The 23,445-nt window shown below is 33.3% G+C and overlaps 1 protein-coding gene and 1 long non-coding RNA gene across 6 annotated transcripts; one reads left to right on the forward strand and one right to left on the reverse strand.

Annotated features, from left to right (window-relative positions):
- Window positions 1-10,022: 10,022 nt before the first annotated feature.
- Window positions 10,023-15,160, forward strand: LOC129888335 (uncharacterized). 5 transcript variants are annotated; one of them, XR_008766630.1, is made up of 6 exons: window positions 11,537-11,723; window positions 12,051-12,423; window positions 12,532-12,691; window positions 13,898-13,957; window positions 14,063-14,258; window positions 14,842-15,160. It is a non-coding gene; the product is annotated as an uncharacterized LOC129888335 (long non-coding RNA). The 5 variants fall into 5 exon arrangements; XR_008766629.1 differs by having other exon boundaries at window positions 11,539-11,723; window positions 13,898-13,932; window positions 14,842-15,159; XR_008766631.1 differs by lacking the exons at window positions 11,537-11,723; window positions 13,898-13,957; window positions 14,063-14,258; window positions 14,842-15,160 and adding an exon at window positions 10,023-10,431 and having other exon boundaries at window positions 12,532-12,819.
- A 2,186-nt stretch (window positions 15,161-17,346) lies between these two features.
- On the reverse strand, window positions 17,347-18,369 carry LOC129890626 (uncharacterized). Its single transcript, XM_055966141.1, has one exon. The coding sequence runs from the start codon at window positions 18,367-18,369 to the stop codon at window positions 17,347-17,349; it is 1,023 nt and encodes a 340-aa protein (XP_055822116.1).
- Between the last annotated feature and the right edge of the window lie 5,076 nt (window positions 18,370-23,445).

Raw genomic sequence — 23,445 nt, forward strand, 5'->3', positions numbered from 1 at the left:
TCTCAATGGAATGACATAATATAACTCAAGATTTGAATCAAATGACCCAACCCAATTTTAAATATCTGATACCTTTAGATACTCACCCGTTAAACCCATCCCAGACTCATTTGCTCCTCTTTGATTATTTTCTTTTCATTTACCCAATAATATTTAAAATCCCACCGTTTTCATTTGCACTTTTGTTGAGTTGACAACATTTCAGTGACAAATAAATATTATACGTTGTAGCATCTCCAACTAGGCAAACATTTTATATAAATAATATTTTTTGAGATATTCAAATCCACGTTGTTTGACCGACTTTTTGAGGAAAACAATACCTTAGGGCTTCTCCACAAGATGAGTTGATATTCATTTTCTAAGTATTATTTGATTACATTAACGAGGATTAATACCAATTCATCGTTCAATTCAAGATTGTTCGATGAAAAAAAGAATTTTGGATAATCTTTGCGAGATAAATTCTTTGATTTCATCTATCATTTAAAGGGTTAATTTGGATTCGTAATTATTGAAAAACGTTAAATCCATGGGTGATTCTTGAGTTAGCAAGAACATGATTTTTGAACGTAAAAGCCTTAACTTTCCAAAAGGGTGGTAATTCATGGAATTAGCTTAAAATTCTAATTTTTATCATCAAAATTAATTGTAGAGCATTTATAGAACGTGAAAATTTCTATTTCATATTCATAGCATTTTGTAGGGACTCAATGTATGTCTATTTTTGGAAACCTTCTTCTTCTTATGTCTCTTTTTAACGTTTTTTTTACTACAAGATTTGAATGTGGCTTTGTATATGTGTGAGACAAGCTCGCAATGAGCCATCGTATTTTAATTTCGTGATACAATAAATGTACATAAACGTGTTTTTCCCTATGAACAAGATTGTTTAAACTTGATTTTAAAGGGATGAATTTAAAATTTTAAACGTGTTTTTCTTCGTGAAAAAGATGTTTTAACCCAAAAGAAAATAAAATTGTATAGAATTACTTGTACAACTTAAGAGCATACAACATAAGAAAAGATATAACAAAAAAAGACAACCAAACATTAATGGGGCTAATAGAGGCAACGATTCTTTTTATGACCTATTTTTCTATATAAATTATACTTTGTGTCCAATGGAGGAGGCAGGAATGCTATTAAGGGGGTTCAAAAAAAAACTAAGCACGCTAATAATATTCACAAATAAACGAATCGGGTCAAATATACTTGTTTTGAAAGAAGTAAGGGGTCTTTCTACGAGTTCTTCGGTTCCTTTTGAATTTCCTTTAGTTCCTGAAAGTGTAAATGGATAGAAAGCATGAACTCTTTCATTAAAAAGACTTAAAATAATGACCAACTCGAAGTAAAAACTCTCTTCCTCCACAAAAAAACAAAATTGACATAAAATGGCTTCAAAATAATAAAAACAACCTAAACAATAGAAATTATCATATCTTAATACGTATTACAAAATATAGTGATAAATTACATCACCTTGAAGAGGGATTAAGAGACCAAACATGTGAATAAGCCTATTAAAACATAGTTTTACAATTGAAATGCAACTACGTACATTATTACAATTGTATTCTACGAGGTTTCATATCTTGAAATATCTTAATAATAGCATCATTAAAAATACTATCAAATACATCTTTTTAAATAAGGCACCAAACAACCACTAAAAAAATCATCACTCATTTGAATCCACAAGTCATTATTGATAAACTTCATTGCCGAAAAAGTTCTTTCAACGGAGGTAGTGGCAACTGGTAGAAAGATCAGAAAGCCCATTTAGTTTGAAGAACCTTTAATCAACATCAAGAACATCAACAATGTAACTTTAAAGTTGATTCTCAAGAGTACTCATATTAGATTCATCAAAGTCATCTGGATATAACTCCATAATTCTCATTACTTTTTTGATGTCAAAACTTGAAAATGCGTTAATTGGATTTAAGCAAGCAATTCCATGGAGCAAATCGGTAGTCACATCATCAAAACGATCATTAAGTTCTTGAATTTGTCAATCAATAATATTGCAAAATACTTCAACACGATAATGATGCAAGATTGTATAGTTAGCAAGTTTTCGTCGTGATCTTAAAGAGCTAACATATGGCTCCTCAAAGTTAGGTATCAAAATATCATGTTTGGTACAAAATGTAGATACCTTAGCAATAAGAGAGTCCCATTCATCATCCCTTAAAACTTAAAACCTTCTCTTTGCTACTTCAACAAGTAGCATGGCATTTGCAATATCTTGCTCCTTCTTTTGTAAGTATTTATTAAGCTCGTTTGTGATTTCTAAGACACCTCTCATCAAATGCAACATGAACGCAATCTCATATGTTCGACAAGATTCAAGATGTCCCATTGCCTTAGCTCTTTTATCCATATTTCGTGCATCAAGAGCAAGTGATTCAAGAACATCAAGAATAGAGACAAACATAATAATAAAATTATTAAAGGATTTATAATAAGATCCCAACGAGTGTCACAAGCTTTTGAAAGACCAACTTGTTGATGCAAGCCCCTACTGGTTGTAAGTTCACCCATTTCTAATGCCTCTTTAATTATTTCTTTTTGAGAATCTCATAATTCATCCATATGCTTAAAATAAGATCTCAATACATTTAAAATATTTGAGACCAATACTACAAGTTTTCCCACTTCAACATACTTCCTAAGACCGTAACAAGAATTAGTTAAAGTTAATGAACAAAACAATGGATGGAATCAGCTGTTGGGGGGAGGAAGCACCACAACTAAAGTTTGATATGACAATTAATATGAAAATAAATTAGACACGAGAATTTTATGTGGAAACCCCTCTAATTGATAGAGGGGAAAAACCACGGGGTAGAAGGATCTCACTATTAAAATATAGAGTACACTACTCTCAAATACAAGGAGAAAACAACAATTAACACTTCTCTCTTGTAAAAGGAACAACTACTAAAGAGTACACTCAAGACTACAATATTTATCTTGGTGTATAAACTCTCTTTGTATTCTTACTTTCTCTTTCTAGAATGATTTAAATGAGGACATTAGGCCCTCTATTTATAGGAGGAACAAAATGCGTAAAAGAAATTTTACGCGCTTTGTAAACGTGTCGCCAGCTATTTTTTCTGTCAAAAGTTGCCAAAACGTGTTGCCAACTATTTTTCTGTCAAAAATTGCTTTTGGCAACTTTGACTTTTCTCTCTTTTTCCATTTCTGTTGGCTCTTTCTAGCATTTTCTGGCATTCTCCCACTTGAAGTTTTAATTGAGAATCAATTAAGTCTTCACACCATCCTTTCTACCCAATTACTATAATGTTACATTTCTGCTAGGCCAACAAAAGATCGACACCATATGAATTTATTACTGTTGATCGGTTTTGTAAACATATCTGCTAGGTTGTCATTCGTGTGAATTTTCTGAATGTCCATATTGCCTTCTTCCACCTTCTCACGAACAAAGTGATACTGAACTCATATGTGCTTTGTCCTTGAATGAAATGTCAGATTCTTTGCAAGATGCAAAGCGCTCTGACTGTCACAAAATAGAGCAATCTTCTCTTGTTTGTGCCCGAGCTCCTCCAATAACATCTGCATCCATATTGCCTCTTGCTAGCTTGTGTAGCTGCTACATATTCTGCTTCCGTCGTAGATGTTACCACGATAGATTGCAGTTTTAAAACCCAGCTTACAACTCCTCCAGCAAGAGTAAACACATAACCTGTGGTTGACTTGTTTTTATTAAGATCACCTGCATAATCTGAATCAACATAACCTTTAACAGTAAAGTATGATCCTCCATAACACATTGCAACATCTGAGATACCCTTGATGTATCTCAGTATCCTCTTAACGGTATTCCAATGCTCTCTACCAGGATTAGCTATGTATCGACTAACCACTTCCACTGCTTATGCAATATCAGGTCTTGTACATACCATGACGATTGTTAAACTTCCCACTGCTGATGCATACGGTACTTGAGATATCTCCATCCTCTCTGCTTCATTTCTAAGACTCATACTTGAGGATAACTTGAAATTAATAGGAAGTGGGGTAGAAATTGACTTACAGTCTTACATCTTGAAGCGTTTCAAGATTTTCTTCAAGTAGTTCTTTTGAGAAAGCCAAATCTTCCTATTATTTCTGTCTCGGTGAATTTGCATCCCTAGAATCTTGTTCGCTGGTCTCAAGTCCTTCATTTCAAACTCCCTAGCCAATTGTGCCTTTAAATTTGTGAGACGATCTTTGTTGGGGCCTGCTACCAACATGTCATCAACATACAACAACAAAATAACAAAATCATCATCACCAAATCTCTTGTAATAAACACAAGGATCTGAACTATGTCTGTTGTATCCAAGGCTTATAATGAAGGAATCAAATTTCTTATACCAACATCTCGACGCTTGTTTGAGACCATATAGAGATTTGTTCAACCTGCAAACCAAGTTCTCTTTTCCCTGTTCTTCAAAACCTTCTGGTTGGAGCATGTAAATTTCTTCTTCAAGATCTCCATGAAGAAATGCAGTTTTGACATCAACTGCTCCAAGTACAAGTCAAATGTAGCACACATCGCCAGGACCACTCGAATTGTTGTGAGTCGAACCATCAGAGAAAATATCTCATTGAAGTTTATACCTTTTTTCTAAGCGAATCCTTTTACCACCAATCTTGCTTGCACGATACTTCTCCACTTGATCATTGCCATTGCGTTTGATCTTGTAGACCCATTTGTTTCCAATGGCCTTCCTTCCTTGTGGTAATTGAACAAGATCCCATGTTTTATTTTTATGAAGAACTTCTATTTCTTCTTGCATTGTTGCCACCCACAGAGATGATTCTTGGGCTTTCATAGCCTCATGAAAAGTTGAAGGCTCTCCATCTTCTGTTAGTAGACAGTATGCAATATTACTCTCCATAGAATAATCTGAGTGCCAAGCTGGTGCTTTTCTCTCCCTAGTTGATCGTTGAACTTCTGGAGTTTCGATCTCAGCTTGCTCTTGTTCTTCATGCTCTGGTGCTGCTTCAGAAGAAACTGGAACTTCTTCTATTTTTTTAACTTCAACTGTAGTAGTCTCTGATTTTTCTTTTGAAGTGCTACCTTCTTTTGCTTGTATCTTATTTTCAAAAAATACAACATCTCTGCTGATTACCACCTTGTGGGCTGTGAGATCCCACAAGCGATACCCCTTGACTCCATCAGCATACCCTAAGAAAATGCATTCCTTGGATTTCGGATCCAACTTTAATTTTTCTTGGGTGTTGTACATAACATAAGCAGGACTTCTGAATATATGTAAGCGAGAATAATCAGCTGGTTTTCCTGTCCACATCTCTATTGGCGTTTTTAGATCAATTGCGGTTGATGGTGACCGATTGATCACATAACAGATAATTTTGACTGCTTCTGCCCAAAATAGTTTTTCTAACCCTGCAGTTTCCAACAAAGATCTTGTCCGTTCCAACAAGGTTCTGTTCATCCACTCTGCTACTCCATTTTATTGTGGAGTGTATGCCACCGTGAACTGCCATTTAATACCTTCTTGTTTACAGAAGTTATCAAATCCATCACCAGTGTACTCTCCTTCATTATCTGTCCTCAAACACTTGATTTTTTTCTCAGATTCAAGTTCCACCCGCGCTTTGAACTATTTGAAAACTGAAAAAACATCTTCCTTCCTCTTGATTGGATACACCCAGCTTCTCCTAGAGTAATTGTCAATAAATGACACAAATAATTTCGCTCCTCCTAGGGACTCCACCGGTGCTTGCCAGACATCAGAGTGGACCATATCTAGTATTTCCTTATTTTTAGCAGAGGAACTGCTAAACTTTAGTCTATTTTGCTTACTGGTAACACAATGCTCACAAAAGGGTAGTGAAACCTTTTTGAGCCCTGAAAGAAGCTTTTACTCAGCAAGAATCCTCAAACCTCGTTCCGACATATGGCCAAGTTTACAATGCCATATCATCGGTTATTCTTCAAATGAACTTGCTGACGCGGTTGATGCTTCTCCTTCTTGGTGTGTTTCACCTTTAAGCACATATAGATTTGCAACAAGTTTTTCCGCTTTCATCACTACAAGTGCTCCTTTGGATATTTTCATGACTCCACCATGAGTCTTATATGAACATCCATTTTCATCTAATTGTCCCAAAGACAATAAATTCTTCCTCAAGTCTTTTACATGTCGTACCTCTTAGATGGTGCGTATTGTGCCATCATACATCTTTATTTTGATGGACACAATACCAATAACATCCAAAGCATGATCATCTCCCATGAACACAGATCCTCTTGAGATAGGATTATATTGATGGAACCATTCTTTTCGGGAAGTCATGTGCTATATTGCTCCTGTGTCCATGATCCAGACATCAGCGAAATGTTTTCTACCTTCGTTATTTGATATTACCTCACTACATAAAATATCGCCATTATTCGAGGTACATGCAACATTCCCTTGAGTATTTGATGGCTCAGGGTGTTCACTCTTCTTTTTGAACCGACAATCTTTCTTGAAGTTCCCTTTCTTGCCACAGTTGTAGCACTTGATATTCTTCTTACTTCTTGATTGAGATCTGCCATGATTGTGACTCCCACTGGGGCCACGTTCCGTTGGTCTTCTTCTCACCATCATCAAAGTTTTAGCTTGCTGCGAACTTGCTTGTCTGTCTTTCTTATTTTTGCGCCGATTTTCTTCTTCTAAGACAACGGCTGCAATTTCATCGAAAACTAGACTGTCTATATTGTTTGTTAGGTTGATGATGAGTTGATCATATGAGTCAGGCAGACTTTGAAGTAGAAGCTCCGCACGTTCAGTCCCCTCTATTTTGCAACCTATTGTTGTAAGTTGTAAAAACAGAGTATTCAAAGTATTGATGTGTTCAATTACTGACATGGACTCTGTCATTCGAAGAGTATACAATCTTCTTTTTAAGAAGATTTTATTATGCAAAGACTTGGCCTCATACAACCCTGTAAGAGTATCCCATATTTCCTTCGCCGTCCGCTTTTCAGCCACACTAGACAACACTTGATCAGCTATTGCCAAGTATAGATCAGCAACTGCGTTGCTGTCTATGTCGTTCCACTTGCTGTCATCAACAAAGTCTGTGGGTCTGCCTTCAATTGCAGCTAAGCAATTATCTTTTCTTAATATCGCTTTTATTTTTATTTTTTACAATGAGAAATTAGTCCCATTGAATTTCTCAACGTCAAACTTTGTTGTACTATACATTGTTATTTGCTTCACACACTTTTAGATCATTTCTGAATATTTTTGCGAACAATCATGACAAATTGTACCGTCACCGAAATTTACTTTTTACGTAAATAGTACTTTTCACCAAATTTTACTATTCACAAAAAATTACTATTCACAAATAGTACCTTCGCATAAAATAGACAGAATAACCTAGGGATCTGATACCACTGTTGGGGGGAGGAAGCACCACAACTAAAGTTTGATATGACAATTAATATGAAAATAAATTAGACACGAGAATTTTATGTGGAAACCCCTCTAACTGATAAAGGGGAAAAACCACGGAATAGAAGGATCTCACTATTAAAATATGGAGTACACTGCTCTCAAATACAAGGAGAAAACAACAATTAACACTTCTCTCTTGTAAAAGGAACAACTACTAAAGAGGACACTCAAGACTACAATATTTATCTTGGTGTATAAACTCTCTTTGTATTCTTACTTTCTTTTTCTGGAATGATTTAAATGAGGACATTAGGCCCTCTATTTTATAGGAGGAACAAAATGCGTAAAAGAAATTTTACGCGCTTTGTAAATGTGTTGCCAGCTATTTTTTCTGTCAAAAGTTGCCAAAACGTGTTGCCAACTATTTTTCTGTCAAAAGTTACTTTTGGTAACTTTGACTTTTCTTCCTTTTTCCATTTCTGTTGGCTCTTTCTAGCAGTTTCTAGCATCAACCAATCTACTTTCTTGCCTAATAAGCATTTTAAGGCCATTGATCTCACCTTGCATATTGCTTGTCCCATCATAACATTGTCCACGCACACTTGATGGACTCAAAGAATATTGAGCAAGTAAATTAACAATTGCCTCCTTTAGAGATGAAGCACTAGTATCTTGAACATGAACAATGTCAATAAGTCGCTCTATTACAAATTCCTTTCTAACAATATATCGAAAAACAATAGACATTTTCTCCTTGCATGACACATCAAATGATTCATCAACTAGTAATGCATAGTAATCACCATTTAATTTCTCAAGAATAGCTTTAACGGTCTCAATCTTACATGCACTCACAATATGTTTTTGAATAATTGGAAAAGTCATTTGATCATTTTGAGGAGCATGTTCTAGTACTTAATCACGAGTTTTATCACATTTTTACATACCATGAGAGAATTTCAAGAAATTACTCCTACTAAGAGATGATTTAGATTCATCACGACCTCAAAATGCAAATCCTTGAATTATGAGAAGTCTTACTACATAAATCAAACCACTTAAGTGGATCCAATATTCACACTTCAGTTGATTAAATTGTCTCTCAAATGCCTCTCTGTAATTTCAACTTTTCTTCGAAATAAATTAGTTACGAGATGAACAAATTTGTAGACTTGAATGTGGTGCTTGTTATCTATGAGTTTAATTTCGAAATTTACAGTTTTGGTAAATTTATTTTTGATCTGCAAATACATTTTAAAGAGGATTGCCACTTTCTTTGGAAGGATTTTGAGTTTTGATATTATGTTTCTCTGAGGTATATAATTTGAACTGTTCCTCGTTTTTCATTCTGGTTTCTCCGGTAAATTTTAGTAATTGATATGATTTTTTTGCATTTTTTGTTCGGTAGGTGCTGCATTCAGAGAGATTCAGTTAAGATATTGGAAGAATCTGAAGTACAGAGATCAGTTTTTTAGGATTGAAAGATCGAAATTCAACTCAAAATCTGATGAATGAAGTCCTGAATTGTCGTCATTTTAAAGTTTTGTAGAGTATTAGTAACGAAAACCTTCTTGAATCGGTTCAATTCGCCATTGACGAAGAAAGAAAAGATTACCTCCGCCAACTGATAGTTTTATGAGGACAAAATCAAAATAGATAAGGTATGCTTATCAGTGTTCTGTAAAAATCGGTTTCAGTTAGAGTTTGATTTGCGTTTTTGAATGACAAAAGTTAACTTTTTTCTTGTATCACACTCTTTATGGATCCGAATTTTCATAAAATCTTGTTAAAGACGCTCTTCCAAGTGCTGATAGCTCCAGAGTACCGTCGATTTTCAATTTGGTTCTGAAGAGGACGAGCTATTTTACAAAGGTAAAGATTTTGGTAATGAAGACTAGCCCATTTTCTTTCCCTTAGCCGGTGTCAGTTTCCATGAAGGCCGTGAACGTCCTCTGACAGTTTCTCTTTCATTCACTCCATTTTCATCTCCAAAACATCGGCTTTTTCATCATTCTTTCAAAAAAGAAAAAAGCTTATAAATTCTGTTTTCTCCTCTTTCGATTTTGATAGAATTCTGGGGCTAATTCTGAATTTTGTTAAAGTTCTTTTGGTCCTACGGGTGAAATTGTTGATTCTTCGCATCTTCGAAGCAATTTGAGGTTAATTTTTTCCAAATTTACTTTTATTGTATTGGTGAAATATTGTTTCTGCTAGCATTGTTTTTTAAAATTTCTCCAAAGTTGGTCTTTTGCTTTCAAAGCTTTGTATGGTCTTCATATTTTTCAAATAAGAAAGTATGCATTTTCCTTTACAAATAAGAAAGCATACATTTTCCTTCTTTCAGATGCTCAGTGATAGAAAATCTACAATTTCCTTGAATATTTCTCAACTACCATACAGATGGTGCAGTTGTTCACACATTGATTGTGTTTCCCCCTTTAATCTTAGATAATAATCTAATTTTTCTATGTAGAGTTTTACCATAACAGTATTGGATTCATAAATTTTATCTTCCCGGATTTGGACATTTTTCATGAATTTAGATTTGATTATTCTATATTTCTGATCATGAATTTATTTTCTGCTAATTTCCAAAAATATAATCCTTGATTTTATTGGTGCTGTAATTAGTCTGTGTGTGTTGAGTTATATTAAAGGCACAGATGGAGAAGAATTCGAGATCAGGTCATTATCAGAATCAGAAAGAGATGAAGTCAGCTGGTATGACGTCGTCTGATTTCATGTTACAGTGGGGCATCTGGAAAAGACTTCGATGCATGAAGACACAGAATAAAAATATTAACAATAATAATAATAATAATGACTCGGTCGATTTGGTAGCGGTTCAGAGAAATCTGGTTCGAGTTGATCGACGGATTGTGAGATCCAATCTAAACAAGGATTCCGACAATTAACCCGCTTCCACCAACATTACCTGTAGTAACGGTTATTTGAATCTCCGGCAGCGAGCGACCTCTCCTTCTCATCGAACACTCAGGTAAAACTTTTTCTTTGTTTTCCTTCTAAAAATGTGTGTTTAAAGATGTACTTAGAGGCGGAGCTAGGTACCGCAAGGGGTTCAGGTTCATCGAAAAAATTACTTTAAATGTCCTACTGGAAATCTTGGTTGTGAAGTTAGTAAGGGAAGATTATTGTGTGGAAAACTTGCATTGAATAGTGTTATAAAACTAGAGTCGGTAATATTGGATGAGCTAGAAATTGTATTGTGAATGGTCATGTGCTAATGTTATGAAATTTTAACCAAAGCGTCTATGTAGGCTTTGATTGATAATACCCATTTTTAGATACTCTAAAAGAGGAAGGATTTTGAATGAAATAATTGAACGCAAGTGGCCAATTGCTTACCATGGCTTGAATGAATGAGGTGGATTACTATTAAATGATTGTTTCCTCTTAATTTACTACTCTTATTTGGCAGATAAGTTGAATTTAGGCTTTCTTTCTGTCTTCCCCGTCTCCATTTGAAAAATTTTTCCCTGGGTCAATTATGCGGTTCTGTGGTGGTTTTGTATGGGTTGAATAATCAAATCAAATGACCTTTGTTTTGATGGGTCTTGAATGGAATATAAGCACAGTTGTTAAAATATCAGTGGCGTGTTTTAGATATAAAATTGTATTTGAAAGAGTCATATTTGCTGTTTTAAGTTTAAAAATTGAAATTGTTTTTGAACGTTTGTGACTGAATTGGAATGATAGTTATGAAACATACTTTTGGAATTTTTGAATTTCAATTTTTTTTAAAAATGATATCAATTTTATATCAAACAGTTTTCTAAAATAAATTTTCAAAAAAAGAAAGTGAGAATTTTCAATGCCCAAAATGGGCTTTGAAATCACCACCTTCGACTGATAGTTCTTAGGTGTATAATTATCCTTCAGATTGGATATAGTGAATGAAAAGGGGGGAAAAAGGAGATATTTTTTGGTCTTATATTTACTCTTTCTTGTTGTGGTAGCAGGAGATGGGACATACTTACTTGTAGTTACATAAAGTAAGGTCGGCACCGACTGATTTAAATTTCTACCTCATTGTTAATGGAAAAATAGAAAATGCACAAACTTATAGATTAAGTGAATATTATATGTTGTGAAAGGACAAAGAAGTAAGTTTATTTTATATATGCCTATAAAATTTTGATTAGTTTAGATATTGAGATATTTTGGATGGAGAAAGGTGGAGTGAGCAATGGTTGAGATGATTGTAGATGGGAAGTTGAAGAAATTCTAATTTATAAATCGTCATGGGTCCTCAATTGATAGCATTCCACGGTAATAATAATTTCAAATCTTGTAATCAAGGCACGTAATCTTGTCTACAATTCCCATCGTACGGTTCATGCCCTACATTTTCCTCTTTCATTTTTTGTTTTTCTTCTCAAATCTAGGACTAATTATCCATTGTTTCTCTCTCTTTCTGCACATCGGATTCACTTTTACAGGTCCAATCTTCTTTCTTCCCTTTATTAGTTTTTCTCCATCAATCTCCCCCAATAAACACCCATTCGCCGAATCTCAGATCTAGACAAACGCAAAGTTTATTTTTTTTTGTTTATATATTTGAGTGATTTTTTGATAGGACGAATTTGTTATTCTCAGGAATTCAATTGAGATGAGAGAAGGGAACAACGGGATAAGAGCGATGACTTCTCTGGACAAACTGGAGCGAGGCAGTGCGCACGTTAACCACAATCACCAAAAGACCAATAATGATGATGCTAACTACCACCACCACCACCACGGCGCTGGATGTGGAGGTGGGGGGTCTGCATCGTCGGAAACCGCGCAGGATAACAAGAAAATTGGAGGTGGAGGTGGAGTTGGGGTCTTCAAAATTTGTAGGAGAAGTATTAGTATTGGAGTAATAAGCTTGTTCATTTTCCAATTTGTATAGCTGATATGTCCTGGGGGCATGACTATGTGATTTGTCGCTGGAGAGCTATGAAGTTGGAGAGAAAAAGTATCCAAGAAGGTAGCTACTTATCATTTATGAATTGTGTGTCAAAATTACTTTCCATTTCTATCTAACACATGCATAACACTAGTTTCAAATGGTAAATTTCTTATGTTGTTTTTTCAGAGATCAAGAGGACTCAAAGCTATGGGAAACATGGAATCTGACTCGGAGTAAACTACTACTGGCTTCTGTTTGGAAAGGTCACCATTGAGTGGAAAAAAGGCAGAAACAACTACTTCATGAGTCAGAATATGAGCTGTTTCGTATTCCTCAAACATCAAATGTACTTTTTCGCCTTCCCATCAATTAAAATATAAACAAAATGTTATATTTCTTTGTTTTGATGATCCCTTCAACTAACGTGGCCTATAAATAGGCTTACAATGAAATTAGAAATGTCAAAATTTAAATCTACCAAACATTAATTAGCTACTATGCTACAATACCTAAACTTGCTTAAATAAAGAAAACTAACAAACTCTTAAAGACTTTGATCAAGTCTCTTTCAAATCACCTCTTAACATTTCCCTTCATTAAAAATTGCTAACTCCAAGTTCATCTTCTAACAACTCATGCTTATTTGTGGAAGTGACTTTGTGAAATTGTATGCTGTTTGCTCATTTGTATCACAATACTTCAAAGTACTTTACTTCAAATGTAATGATAGCAAATATCCATGTGCTTTTTTCTTACAGTGAAATGATGGCTTATTCCTCATCGCAATCATAAATGTATTATCCCAAAATATTTCTATTGCACCAACTGATTTCTGATAAAATTTGCAACAAGTCTTTTTAACCAAACTGCTTGATAAGCTACAGAAGTTGTTGCAACATATTCGACCTATGAAATTGATAAGGCCACCATTTTCTACTTTTTTGAACTCCATGAAATTGCTCTAAATTTAAGATGAACCAAAAAATTAGATGTGCTTTTCCTATCATCAATATTGCTTGCGTAATCACTATCAGCAATGCCAGCAAAAGTGAAATTTGTTAATATAGTATATCTATGGAAGTTTTCCAATATCAAATTTCATGCTCTATTGTCCAACGATGTATCTCAATATTCTCTTTGCAATTTCAAAGTAAAGCTTGTTTAGATTGTGCATAAATTTAGATATGATGCCAAAAAGAAAGCAATGTTTGATTTTGTAAGAGACAAGTAGTTCAAAATATAAGTCAGACTTCTAAAATAAATTTCTCCTTAATTTCCTGTTTCTCAAGACCAAGAAAATAATGCAACAAATCAAAATCAGACATCTCGAAATTCTTCATATGCAATTTTAAAAGGAAAAATTACCCATTTACACATGTTATATTACCATATTTACTAATACTCTCAATTAGTTGGAAAAATATCAAAAATCCCTATTTTTTTTAATTCTCTCACTCTTTCACTGATACATCACTTTTACCTTATATCAGCTACCTAAATTCACGCCTATTCTTCAGCCTCCTCGATGATAGTTTTTTTTTTTCAATTTCAGTCCATCTATTACTCAATTTCAAGCATCTAAGTAAGGTATATTCAAGTTTTTCCTTTAATGGTATCTCACTTCATTCTCACCTTCTTCGATTTCCTCTGTTTTCTTCTGTAATTTTTTTTCCTCACATTGTTCACTGATACACATGAAATTCGCTCCATCTTTTAGTGTTGGTCTCACTCAGTTGAATAAAAATCAAGAAATTCTTGTTTCACCGGACGAGGTTAGATCCAAACATCATAACGATCCATCAGTGATGGATAAGCTCCGTGAGAAATTGAAGTCGAAATCTCAAGTTCAACATTCACCCAAAGAAGCCGACAAGAAGATTGAAGGGGTTACAACACGCCCTAATCTCCCAAAGGTATGAGTTTCTATAAGTTTTTTTTAATGTGATTTTTTATGAAGATTTACTGCTCCTGATACATATAATTTTATGTATCAGATTCGTATGTATCAAGCTAACATTAGAATCTGATACATCCTGTTTTTTTTCTTTTCTAAATGTCATTTTTCTAAAATTTTACTGATTCCTGATACATATACTTTATATATCGAATTCTTAGCTATTTTCTAATACATCATGTTTTTGTATCAAATGCTCATATATCAGGATTTACTGGTTTTGATACATATTATTTATGAATCAGATTCTCATGTATCAAGCTTACATGAGAATCTGATACATCTTGTTTATATAATTTTTTTAAATGTCATTTTTCTAAAGTTTTACTGATTTCTGATACATCTACTTTATGTATCAAATTCTTATCTTTTTTTTGATACATCATTTTTTTTGTATCGGATTCTCATTTATCAAACGTTAATGCTCATGATACATCTTGTTTATGCATCAGAATCTCATGTATCAAGATATAATGCTTCTGATACATCATGTTTAAATACAAAAATTAAGTTGTATTTAATCAGTTTCCATATCAATGCAGGGAATGAAGTATGTCATTAAGAAGATACCCTCACACTCCCTAAGATTCGGCACTACATATACGACTAATTTTATTAATGATTTCAAATCATCAATAGGTGATGAAGCTATACAATTATTTCGACAAACCATATTTGGTCACTATCTAGATATGCCACAGTGCAATTTTCAAGAGCAAATCATCAAATGTCTCTTACTTCTTGAGGTCGAGCAAAAAAATAGAGAGGAATTGCATACCTCCTGATCAAGGAGAACCGATGGACGTCGAGTAGTTTTTTTTAATTTTACAGTAGTAGAATGTACAATTAAGTTTTTGCACCAATAGTAAATATTTTTTTCTGGCTATTCAATATTTTAGCAGACTGTTAAGTTTTTCTAATGTTTATGTATCATATTTTGATTTATCAAACTTGAATGCTTCTGATATATCTACTTCATGTATCAAATTGTAATATATCAATATTTAATGATTCTGATACATCTATATTTATGTATCAGAATCACATGCATCAATCTTTTACAGCTTCTGATACATATTGTTTATGTATCATATTGTAATGTATCAATATTTAATGATTCTGATACATCTACATTTATGTATCAGAATCACATGCATCAATCTTTACAACTTCTAATACATATTGTTTATGTATCAAGATTTAATGATTCTGATACATCTACATTTATGTATCAAAATCTCATGCATCAATCTTTACAGCTTCTGATACATATTGCTTATGTATCAGATTGTAATTGATTGATATTTAATGATTCTGATACATCTACATTTATGTATCAGAATCTCATGCATCAATCTTTACAGCTCTTGATACATCTACAATCTATATCAATACAACATGTTATGTATCAATCACAATCCAGTTGAAAACTAATACAATAACCTTTAAAGTATTAACCTTAATACGTCGAATGTTTATATATCCGTTATTCTTATATATCAGATTCAAAATTACTATCAATACCAAGTAACTTACAATGAATATAATTACCAACTATCTATGTATCAATTATTGATATTCAATTACTATTCTGGTTAATTGATATATGTATCAAAAACAACTCATAATGTAAAAAAAAACTATGTAGATATAAGTACATGATCCAAATAGAATGTATCCTGGCATAACAAAACATCATTTCTCTTTGGAAATGAAATTACAACTCTTTCTGTTGTGGCCTTCATGGCCACAACGACTACAAGAATTTGTGCTCATTCTTATCTTCTCACTAGAGTACTTTTTTCTTCCTTTCTTTGGTCTTCCTGCATCCTTTTGTATCTTGGTGGCAAGACGAATTCTTCTAAAAGTTCTTTCGGAATAGACCAATCTTTCTTATCTGGCATTGGAACCATTGGAAATTCATAAGTATTTGTTAACGCCTCTGGTTTGTAGTAATCAGAATAGTATGGGTGCATGCCTGTAATATTCTTGCTCTTCAACACAGCAATTGCGTGTGGACATGGTTAGTGGCGGAGCCAGGAATTTTATGAAGGAGGTTCAAAAAAAATTAAACATGCTAATCATATCCATAAATAAATGGGTTGGATCAAATATACCTGTTTTGCAAGAAGCAGGGGCCCTTGTACAAGTTTTTCAGTTTCTTTTGAATTATCTTTAGCTCCTGAAATTGCAAATGGTAAACTTTTATATTTAAAAAAACTTAAAATAAACACCAACTCAAAGTAAAAGCACTCTTCCTCCACAAAAAAAATGACATAAAATGGCTTCAAAACAATACAAAAACATCCTGAATAATAGAAATTATTATATCTTGATATGTATTACAAAACATAGTGATAATTACACCACCTTGAAGGGGGATTAAGAAACCAAACACACAAATTAGCATATCAAAAAATTGTTTTACAATTGAAATTCAATTACATACACTATTATAATTATATTCTACGAGGTTTCATATCTTGAAATGTCTTAATAATAGCATCATTAGAAATACTATCAAATACATCTTTTTCTAAATAAGGCACCAAACAACCACTAAAAAAATCATCACTCATTTGGCTCCGCAAGTCATTCTTGATAAACTTCATTGCCGAAAAAGCTCTTTCAACGGAGGCAGTGGCAACTGGTAGAAGTAGAGCAAGTTTCACTAAGCGGAATACCAAAGGATAAGTAGAATGTTTCTTTGTCTGAACTAATCTTTTGGAAAGATCACAAAGCCCATTTAGATCGGAGAACCTTTCATCAATATCACGAACATCAATAACATAACTTGCAAGTTGATTCTCAAAAGCACTCATATTAGATTCATCAAAGTCATCCGGATATAATTTCGCCATTCTCATTACTTTTTTGATGTTAAAACTTGAAAATGAGTTAATTGGATTTAAGTAAGCAATTCCATGGAGCAAATCGGTAGTCACTTTATCAAAACGATCATTAAGTTTTTGAAGTTGCCAATCAATAATATTGCAAAAGACTTCAACACGATAATGATGTAAGATTATATAGTTAGCAAGCTTTCGTCATGATCTTAAAGAGCTAACATATGGCTCCTCAAAATTAGGTATCAAAACATCATGTTTGATACAAAACGTAGATACCTTAGCAATAGGAGAGCCCCATTCATCATCCCTTAAAACTTGCAACCTTCTCTTTTCTACTTCAATAAGTAGCATGGCATTTACAATATCTTGCTCCTTTTTTTGTAAGCATTTATTAAGCTCATTTGTAATTTCTAAGACATTTCTCATCAAATGCAACATGAACGCAACCTTGTATGTTCGGCAAGCTTCGAGATATCCCATTGCCTTAGCTCTTTCATCCAAATTTAGTGCATCAAGATCAAGTGATTCAAGAACATCAAGAATAGAGCCAAACATAATAATAGAATTATTAAAGGATTTGTAATGAGATCCCCAATGAGTGTCACAAGCTCTTGAAAGACCAAGTTGTTGATTCAATCCCCTACCGGTTGTAAGTTCACCCATATCTAATGCCTCTTTAATTATTTCTTTTTGAGAATCACGTAATTCATCCATACATTTAAAAGAAGATCCCAATACATTTAAAATATTTGAGACCAATACTACAAGTTTTCCCACTTCAACATACTTTTTAGAGACCCCAACAAGAGTTAGTTGAAGTTGATGAGCAAAACAATGGATGGAATGAGCCGATCTACTTTCTTGCCTAATCAATATTTTAAGGCCATTGATCTCACCTTGCATATTGCTTGCCCCATCATAACATTTTCCATGCACACTTGATGGACTCAAAGAATGTTGAGCAAGTAAACTAACAATTGCCTCCTTTAGAGATGAAGCACTAGTATCTTGAACATGAACAATGTCAATAAGTCGCTCCATCACAAATCCCTTTTTATCAATATACCGAAATACAATAGCCATTTGCTCCTTGCGTGACACATCAAAGGATTCATCAACTAGCAAGGCAAAGTAATCACCATTTAATTTCTCAAGAATAGCTTTAACGGTCTCTATTTTACATGCACTCACAATATCTTTTTGAATCATTGGAGAAATCATTTGATCATTTTGAGGAGCATGTTCTAGTACATAATCACAGATTTTATCACATTTTGTTGCATACCATGAGAGAATTTCAAGAAAGTTACCCCTACTAAGTGATGATTTAGATTCATCATGACCTCGAAATGGAAATCCCTGAGTTATGAGAAGTCTTACTACATCAACCGAAGCACTTAAGCGAATCCAATATCCATACTTGAGTTGATTAGATTGCCTCTCAAATGCAAATTGAATAGATTGACGTTGTCGTAATAAATCTTGACATTTCTTTTTTGATTGATTATGTATGCTATTTGATAGACCAATATATTTGTCAAGACTACTCTTTTTATTCCAACTCTTAAACCCAACACTTGAAAATACTTCACCTCCTCCTTGATGAATGTTATGGTCTTTAAATAGATAACAAATCAAACAATAGACTGCATCTTTACTAACACTATACTCCAATCAATCATGATATACATCATCAAACCATTCATGATTAAAACGACGTATTGATCCAGAAATATTTGTTTGAGGATACTCATGCACCGCTAGACGAGGTTGACAAGGACCATTCAAAAGGTATGCTCTTCTAATAACATCACGATAATTTGGATGATAGTTCAATATTGAGATTCTTTCACCAGAATCAAACTTTAAAGAACCCAAATCAAAATTCTTGAGAAGAATGTAATGATACTTCCGAATGATTAGCATTTTCTTCTTGGTTAGATTGACTATGACTATGAGAGGCTAAACTTGATTTCAAAACTTTGGTGAAATACTTCTTCATTGAAGCTTAAGACTGAATCGTAAAGAGAACATAAATAATACAATACATACCATTATACCAAAGCCAAAAAAAGACAAACGCACTAAGGTTACCTTCGTCCGCAAAATAAAACTCAGATATCAGAATTGAGATCAGTACCAATTAGTTTAAAATTTGACAATGATACTTATACAATGAAAATTGTTTTATAAATCCCAATTAAATTGATGACTATATTTTCAAATTTTTATTATAATGTACAAAGAAAGAACGATGAAAACAAACAATTAACCTAAAACATGGAGAACTTATCAACTTGCTTTGAATCTCCAAAATTACTCTATATATGTACACAAAACAAAGACACATACACACACAAAGAGAGAATTTTCTAATTTCTGATGAAGAAATCAAATCAAAAAAATCATTAGAGAGTAGAATCACAACTTAAAAATTAAAACCATAAATTAACTAATCCCTGACATGATCAATCAGTATAGAACCTAAAGTTCTTGGTAAATGGTTCCATACAAATCAATCTAAGTAAAAAATGCATGGTACAATCTAATAAATGGTTCCATAATTTTTTTAACAAATCGACCACTATTCTGCTTAAAATACACATTCATGTATCACAATTTGATATCTGAGATCAGTACAATAGTTATGTAATCTAATAGGAGGCAAAACGGTATTAATGTTACAATAAAGGGGTACAATAACGAATTCTGAAAATTTTTAGAACAAAAAAAGAAGAAGAAGAACTAAGAACTTACAGGCTACAAGTTACAACAGCGAGCAACGGACAGCGGCCAGCGGCAATGGAAAGCGGCAATAGAAAATGGACAGTAGCCAGAGACAGAAGCAACCAGCAAAGAGAGCAGCAGAAAGTCGATTGGAGAAGAGAAGAGTTGGAGAGAAAATAAGACAATGAAATCCCTAGAAGTTAGAAAAAGAGGGTTTTTTTTTATTTGGTAATTTTTCAATTAAAGATTTAAAATTAAAAAAAATTAATATATTAAGAAGTTGTTTTTTAATTTATATTTAATTTTAAAAACATCAAAAACTTAGCCTAAAAATGTACCTAAAATCAGAAGAAAAAAAGTGTGGTTATTCAGATTCGAACCCACAACCTAAGGCAAGATAAGGCAAAATGTTGAACCCCCTTTGCCACTGAGCTAGTCCTTTAGCTTATGTTCAGGGGGTTCAATATTAAATATGTACACATAAATTAAAAAAATTATTTTATATATACAGTATATATTTTTAACGAAGGGGGTTCGGATGAACCCCCTGGAGTCCATGTAGATCCGCCCCTGGACATGGTATCTCGTCTAGTTGAAACCTGCCACAATTGCATATTTTTCTTTCAAGACACACAATGTATCTTATGCCTGACTCATAAACAGAATAAAGATATTCTGATGAAGCAACAACCTGCAGTAAATAATTATCACAGATATATATCAGCAATGATGTATCAAATACAGAAATGATATATCAGAACTGATATATCAGGTAATACTGATAACAGGAAATACATAACTGATGTATCCTATAGCTATGTATCAAGCAACTATGTATCAAGTAGATAACTACTTAAAAAAATAACTGGTGTGTACCTTCATTCTCGAACACTTCATTGTGTTTGATACTAGGATATCTTCGAATTTCCTACCCAAAGTATGTTTTGTATAAGTTGCTATTTCCCTATTTTTGCAGTTCCAAGCACCAAACACACCCTTTTTTGTTAGAACTTATGCTCTATTTTTGAGTTTTCTTTCATAGTCAGATCTGTTTCTTTTTTTAAAGAATTCTTTGCCTTAATTAGCATGGTAATTGATTGAAATAATCAATCATAGCTTGAATTACGTTACTACCCATAAATAATCCAACAACACTAATTGTTTTACACCCAAAAACTGATGTATCAGCACAACAAGTAATGTATCAAAAATTTGAAAAAAGGGGAAATCGCGTAATTTCATAAAAATGAGGGATACATCGTAATTGGGCCTTTTCAGTATGTGATTTAGGTAAAGTTTACATTTTAAAATTTAGCTTACCTCATAACCCCTAACTTACCTCATATAGATTATATTGTCAACGTAAAAACATAACCCCCAAAATATTATTTTAACCTACTCATTTTACACAAAGAGTAAACTCATTTTTACTTCTTTCAAAATTATTCTCCTGAAAATAAGAATGAATGTTGAAGTACCATGCCCATTAGGCTTGCTTTAAGTCATAGAATATTTTTTTAATATATTAATCTTATTATTGTTTTTGTCATGAATTACAAAATCTTGAGGCTATGAGGCATATACTTACTTTCAAATTACCATTTTAAAAAAATGATAGGTTTAACATCTAATTGGCCCGCCAATTTCAATTAGAAATTAAGACTAAAAAAGTCATCACAGTTTCAAAGCAGATAAAAAACAATTTTTTTGGTCGAAATTAATATCTTATAGTTGGGAATATTTGTAATGATCCGAACCGTCGTTACTTAAGAACATAAGAATTGTAAGGAAAATTGCATCAATTGGGCCCTAAGTTCAAGTTAGAGGCGAGGGTTATCTGAAAAATCCTCAGAAGGCTGCTCTAGACTTGGAAAGAGAGAAGGAAAGAATCTCAGCATAGGAAGGATTCCAACCGGCAGACTTTAGACATACCTTACTTATCCAACATCTGGAATCTATGATTGGAGCCGCATTATCTCTCCACAGCTGCTTGGCACCCAGGTAGGCTAGGCTTTTCTTATCTGAATAGTAAATCTATATCTGTTGCTTAGTATAAAGGAATTTAGCGAGAGGTTTCATGGTTAGGCTCTCAGACACGGGTTATGGCAGAAACATGGGAATTTGTATGGTCAAACTTGATGTGACATGGGTATAAAAGTCTGTCTAATGAATTTGAGGTAATTGGTAGTGTCCTCCCGTATTATACATATGTATGCTTGTAACTGCCCTAATTGTACTACATATATTGATAGTAAAATGGTAAAGATAGGGGTTAGCGATTTATCATAATTGTGTGTAAGAGACTATGTAATTGTATATGTGTCATGCCCCGAAAGGGTATTCAAGACGTGGTGGGCACTCGAAAATTATTTTTGGTCCTCAAGCGAACCACTTGATCCGATCACTCATTCAATCAATTAACGGAAGACTCAATGCAATAACAAGAGACGTTCTAGTGGGCTAACCAGTTCGACAACTCAAATAAAATGATAGTTTTAATTAGACAATATTTGAAAATCAACCCAATTTCATAAATAAAAATTTGAGCAAAATAGACTCAAAAGGGACGTCAACTCCAATCTACTCAGCCTATGTCTATGAAGTCTCTATCAACTATCAAGAAGGTGACGAGACTAGACCATGGCTACCTCGAAAGAAACTACTCATAAACAACGAATAAAATAATTATGATACCTTTGAAAGCAAGGAGGTCGTACAACTATCATAAAGGAAATGGATCTTCAATGGTACTCCTATTGAAGATCTCTAATACCTGTGTCTGCATCATAAAATGATGCAAGCGAAATGATGTCAGTACATGGAATGTACGAGTATGTAATATAGATGAAAGGAAACTTACTCAAATATACTCAATTCGACTTAAGGGACTCAACTCAAAAATAACTCAACTCAATAAAGATGCAAGTTTAAAAATAAGCAAATGCTTTGAAAATAGACTCAATGATATGCAACTCAACCAAATAAACCATTCATTTTATTATGGTATTTTTCTAACTGACAACCATCACCATATTAGCGAGTGATGTACAACAAAGTTGTGTCATTGCCATACCCGTCTAATACTTTTGCCAGGGTAAGGGATGAATCACTATCATTAGATCCACAATCAATCAAAGTCCATCGTTTCGAGACTTAAGAGGTTTAACCCTCCATTCTACGCTGGCTACGTAGTTCATGGAATTTGAGTTGTAATTATACTCTTACCCAAATCGGTGCTCAATATTTCTTCCAAAATATATGATGCTCATATCTATCAGGTAAAATATTTAAATCATCTTATCGAATCTCATTAGACCCTTTTCAAAACTCAGTCTCATAACAAATCATCATGCTTTTTCATTTAAAACAAATATGCTATAAAGCTCAATCAAATCTCCTCAAAACTCTATCTCAAACAATCATTTATACTCAAAATACTTTATTCAAAATAATAAAAGTTTAAGAACCTTTCAAACTCAACTCATGCTCGGTTCATGCTTATTTAAGACTTTCACAAATCATGCTTTAAGACTCAATAAAATTATTAATAAATTAAGAACTCAATTAATA

The sequence above is a fragment of the Solanum dulcamara genome, chromosome 5 (assembly GCF_947179165.1).
Source record: "Solanum dulcamara chromosome 5, daSolDulc1.2, whole genome shotgun sequence".
Lineage (NCBI taxonomy): Eukaryota > Viridiplantae > Streptophyta > Magnoliopsida > Solanales > Solanaceae > Solanum > Solanum dulcamara.

What these genes read in the sequence shown, in the direction of transcription:
- LOC129890626 (XM_055966141.1), bottom strand. Translation starts at nt 18,369, where the DNA reads ATGATTTCTCCAATGATTCAAAAAGATATTGTGAGTGCATGTAAAATA.